Genomic DNA, 5,247 nt, shown 5'->3' with positions numbered 1-5,247 from the left:
CTACATTTTGTTGTTTTGGTATTATTAAAAATAATTTTAGTAAATTTTTATTAAAAAAAATAATGAAATTTGTGATTAAAAAGTTGATAAAGTTGTCAATCTCATTAAAACATTTCATTAAAAATTAGAGATTGACTTTGGCTTAAATTTTATCAACTTTTTTAACTAAACCAACAAAACTTTTAGAACAAACTATTAATTTGATGGGTAAACTACACAGCAAAAAAGATCGTAATTACATCCGTAATTTTAATTAATGCTACAGAAACTAAAAGAAAAGCAATTTAATATTACGGTGAAAAAACTAGCATTAGCAATGACTCAACCAAAAAAAAAAAAAAAAAAATTGAAAATAGTTAATTATTAATTATATATGGATCCAATTTAATCAAATTGTATCAATGACTCCAAATCTTAATTCAACTAGAAGTACTCGTCCTTGTTTGAGCCTCATTTTTTAAAAATTCATTTTGAACTACACATTCTCCAATAAACCACACATGGACGGATCAAAATCGGGCTAAAAAATTTCAAACAAGGGCTAACGATACAATTATGTACATTTAGATGGATCTAGATTCTAGACTAAAAAAGTCAAAAGAAAAAAAAAAGAAGCATTAATCTAGTTTATGTTTGAGGTTTAACACTGCCAAATTTCTTCAAGAATGGTTCCCAATCGTCTTGCTCAGAAACTGAATTCACTTTTATAATTCTCTGGCAAGCCATCTGATGGCAAACATTTTTCGATCGGCTTGTTATGATCAACTTGCATCCATTCATTCCTACAGGAATGCCAATCTTCTCTACGTCGATTTGCTTCCTGACACCATCCAATATAAGCACAGATCTCCCCATTCTTTTGAATGCCTCGCAGAGTATATTTGCCCTTCTCTTCTCGTCATTCTCACATGAGAAATCTAGTTTCAAACCTTGCGCAATGTCACTCTGCAATTTGTAAATGCTACTCCCTTGAGAGACTCTGACATGATAAACATGATCCGAGAATGTGGATTCATTGGAGAGCTTATTTGATAAAGTTGTTTTGCCTACTCTCCGACCCAACCAAAGGCCAATTATTGAGATTTCTTCATCCGTGAAAAACTCCAACAGTGCACGAATAAATGTTGATGGAGTACCCTCATGAAAAAGCCCTTTAGGAAAATAACTTTGCTCAAGAAGCTCAGTCACTTCGTTGGTCATTATTTCAACCTGTTCAGTCAACTTTTGTCGTGTATAAACTTTGCAGCATTGTACTTGTTCTTTCAAGGTTTCAAATTCTGTTATTATGTCTTCAACATTAATCAACCACTCTTCAACCTCTCTCTTGCGTTTTTTTCCATCAGAATATGCTTCGTATTGTAATTCCATATGCACGTCATCTTTTCGAATAGTCAGCAATTCTATTTTTCTTTGAAGAGTGTTCGTGTTTTCCTCCAAGTCTGGGCCTAGCAAGTTGAAAACATTTTTAACCATTTTGTCAAGCGCAGCCATGTGACTTCCTGCAGCAGTATTTTATATAATACTTTAGCAACATTGCTACATGTATACTATAGACTACACTTTTATTTACACTTTGTCACATGCCATCACCCTATATTGAACAATTTAAATTTCAAACACTTTTTCCATCCAATTGACACTTGACAACAATACAAGTGTTAAAAATCAATGTATAAATAGTAAAATTCAATACTTTAGGTACTACGTGTAAGTATTATGCCCTAAGTCCAATCAACTTTGGACATAAATACTTTTATATTTAATTAATGCAATTAAATGACAGATCTATTATTTAATAGACAATTAAATAAATAATACAGTCCGTAAATTCAAATATTTGTAATTTGTTAATTACAAGGAGTTGTGATTGTGAGATACAAATTACATCTTATTGAATCTTAAATTATCCGTGGTCATAAGTAATAACGAGATACGGATATCGTTATTACGGATAGACCATCACGTGTGGCATTTCTTACTTGTGAAATAAGTAGCTGATCTCACAAGTTAAAGTGTGGTGACACTTAAATGAACACGTGAATGTTTTGTTATAGAACAAAACATTGGAGACCCGTCAAGAGATTCCACATGGATAATTATCTGAGTGTCAGTGGTTAATCTCTAACGCTCGGTAGTGGAATTGGTCCTTTGACTTGAGGTCGTCATGGTACCTTATATGAGGACAGTCATACTTTGGCGGTGTTGGATGTTGCTCTGAAAAGGGCCGCTAATACGATATCGTTCGGGTACGTCAAGAATCGTATGAAGGTTGTGATTGATCAATAAAGGATTCGTCACTCTTAGATAGTAGGAGATTATGATCTGCGTTTCATTCGATTAAGTCGATGATGAAATCCTTGGCCAAGGTGTACTCATAAGTCGAAAATGAGTGTTCGACTTATATTGACTTAATAGTGGAGTGAAAGATATGATCGATGATCGAGATTGACACAATTCCATATCTCGTAATTGATTGGATCATATTGACGAAGGGATTATAGTTTCACGGTAAACGAACGAATTTGGTTTTGTCATACCACGTGACATTTCCCGTCACATATATTGCCCTGACACATTGCTAGATGTCAATCAGGGACGGCGAGTGTGAATTGACGATAAATTAAAAGGGTATTTTAATTTATCGATTTTGATTAGATCAAAATAATATTTCACATCGTTAGGCATCGTGGTCGGGAACCTAATGGGTCGCACACAAAAGAGAATTGGAAGATTGCAAATTGCCAATTAGTTAATTTAACAATCGTTAGATAAATTAATTAATTGGATTTGTTATTTATATTTTCGAATTAATTAATTCACGGACCGAGTTTAATTAATTATTGGACCGGACCGGACTGAGCCTGTTTGGGTTTATATAAATACATAACTAGAGTTTGAGGTCCATTATGGTTTTCATTATTCTTGCTGGCACAAGAGAAAACCCTAGAGGCTGCAATCTTATTCTCTGTACGGATCACCGTTGGGTACTGGACAATTGGACAGCTGTGGTGGCGAATCAAGGTTGATGGAACGAAAAGAAAAGCAAAAAAATTGCAGATTTGGAAAAGGTACAATCTTGTCACAATCTCTATCTAAACACAAAGACGATTCTTGGTGGGAATCGAAAATTATTTTAAATTCCGCTGTGCATGTATAAGTAGCTTCCCAATAGTGGTATCAGAGCCTACTTTGTGTTTGTTAGAAATTGTTTATTGTCTTGTTTATGTAAATAATCAAAAGTTGATTGTTGGTTTCTTGTTTCTAGCAATTAGAAATTTATATCAACAAAATGGTTTTGAATATAAAATAAACTTTGGATTGGAATCTGAATTTTTTTTTCTCGTGCAAGGCTGTCTGCCGGCGACAAGTGTTGCCGCCGGCGGGGGGAGGCACTTGCTGCCGCGCTGAGACAGCGGCACTTGCCGCTGTTGTGTTTGCAGCAGCTTGCTGCTGCTGCGCGCGACAGGAAGCTGCCGCAAAGCGGCTTCCTGCCGCAAGATGGTTAACTATTGGCGCCGGCGCCGGGGGGGAGGGGAGAACCACAACCCAAAAGGAACAAAAAAAAAAAATTATTTTTTAGGGTTTTCAGAAATCGGGTGGAGACGGGGCCTCATCTGCAATTTATGAAATTTTAGGGGGCTGCCTACAATTAAAGAATATGGGTGGTTTTGCAATTTTAAATTAAGGGCTGCTCCGTAATTTTAGAAATTTGGAGGGGCCGCCCGCAATAAAGAATATGGGGTGATTTTGCAATTTTAAATAAGGACCTAATTTTGAAATTTTCGAAATTGTGAGGTTTTGATTATAAATTTTAACTTGGGTCAAATTTCAATTTCCAAATGGTTTTGAATTTGAATTTTGAATTGATTTTAAAATTGTACTTTCAATGGGTTTGACCCATAATTTTAATTTTGACCCAAATTTAAAATTCTATTTAAAGTTGACGACTTTTTATATTTTCGTTAAAATTAGATTTTAACGTAAATATTAAACTTTGACCCTAAATTGAATTTTATTTTATTTAGGAGTTTTATCCTAAATTAAAATCTTAATTCAATTTAAGTTAGAATTGGATTCTAATTTAATGTTTAATTAAAATTTGATTTTATTTAAATTATTCACCCAAAGATATTTTAGAAATTAGAATTGGATTCTAATTTGACGTCTAAATAAAATTTGATTTTAATTAAATTGTCTCGCCTTAAATTTCTTTTTGGAATTACAGTTTGACTCTAGTTTGCTATTTAATTAAAATTAGATTTTAATTAAATCAATTCACCCTATAATTTGTTCCAATTAGAATTAGACTCTAATTAGATGTTTAATTAAAATTTTGATTTTGATTAAACATGTTCGCCCTAAAATCTTAGATTTAGAGTTTAGACTCTAACTTTACCATTTAATTAAAATTTGATTTTAATTAAATTCATTCGCCCTTAAATATTGAAATTAGAGTTAGACTCTAGTTTTGTCATTTAATTAAAATTTGATTTTAATTAAATTCAATCGCCTTACATTTTGAAATTAGAGTTTGACTCTAATTTGATATTTAATTAAGATTTGATTTTAATTAAATAATCCCGCCATATAATTGTTGAATCAGAGTTGGACTCTAATTTGTTATTATGATTAATTAATTATTTAATTATTCCGATCCATTTGTCTAAAAGAGTTTAGACGACTTAATTGCTAGAAACTTGAAACTTATTTGCATATAATATTAGATATTATATAGGTATACATTTATGTGATGAATGTATTATTAGTGGACGATTATGGACTCGGCCATATGGATGTGTTGAATGGTTAATTTTTAATTTTGTCGTTTTGGGCCTGCGAGCCCGTTATTATTGTTATTATTTTGGATCTGCGAGTCCATTATTATTATTGTTACTATGGGCCTGCGAGTCAAATTTCATTTGGGCCTGCGTGCCAACTAGTATAGGATACATGTTGCAGCTGGACTGGTTGAAGACATGAGAAGAGGAGGAAACCATGGAGATGGTGCATTGATACTGATCAATGCAATACCCCTTAGGGATTGACCAACTAGTCTCCCTTATGGCTCGGGAAGACTAGATAGTAAAAGTCCATTATCGTCCACACTATTATATATATATTTGCATAGTAGATGTTTAATAATAGTACATATGATTGTATTGTTGTTGATGAGACTCATAAATGCAAAATCCCTCCATAAAATATTAAGTCACATTTGTAATCGCCTTCCATCATTATAGTGAAAAA

The 5,247-nt window shown here is 33.0% G+C and overlaps 1 protein-coding gene across 1 annotated transcript in view; it reads right to left on the bottom strand.

Moving 5' to 3' along the window:
• Nucleotides 1–460: 460 nt before the first annotated feature.
• LOC111403943 (putative disease resistance protein At4g10780) overlaps nt 461–5,247 on the bottom strand; it is a 13,277-nt gene continuing 8,490 nt past the window's right edge. Inside the window, exon 2 of the mRNA XM_023032627.1 lies at nt 461–1,499. Coding sequence (XP_022888395.1) covers nt 628–1,491 — 864 coding nt within the window. The 5' untranslated portion in view covers nt 1,492–1,499 and the 3' untranslated portion in view covers nt 461–627. The remainder of the gene's footprint in view (nt 1,500–5,247) is intronic.

This window comes from Olea europaea, chromosome 11, assembly GCF_002742605.1.
Source record: "Olea europaea var. sylvestris chromosome 11, O_europaea_v1, whole genome shotgun sequence".
Lineage (NCBI taxonomy): Eukaryota > Viridiplantae > Streptophyta > Magnoliopsida > Lamiales > Oleaceae > Olea > Olea europaea.
Note: the sequence above shows the minus strand (reverse complement) of the source record. Positions and strands in the feature narration are given on the sequence as shown.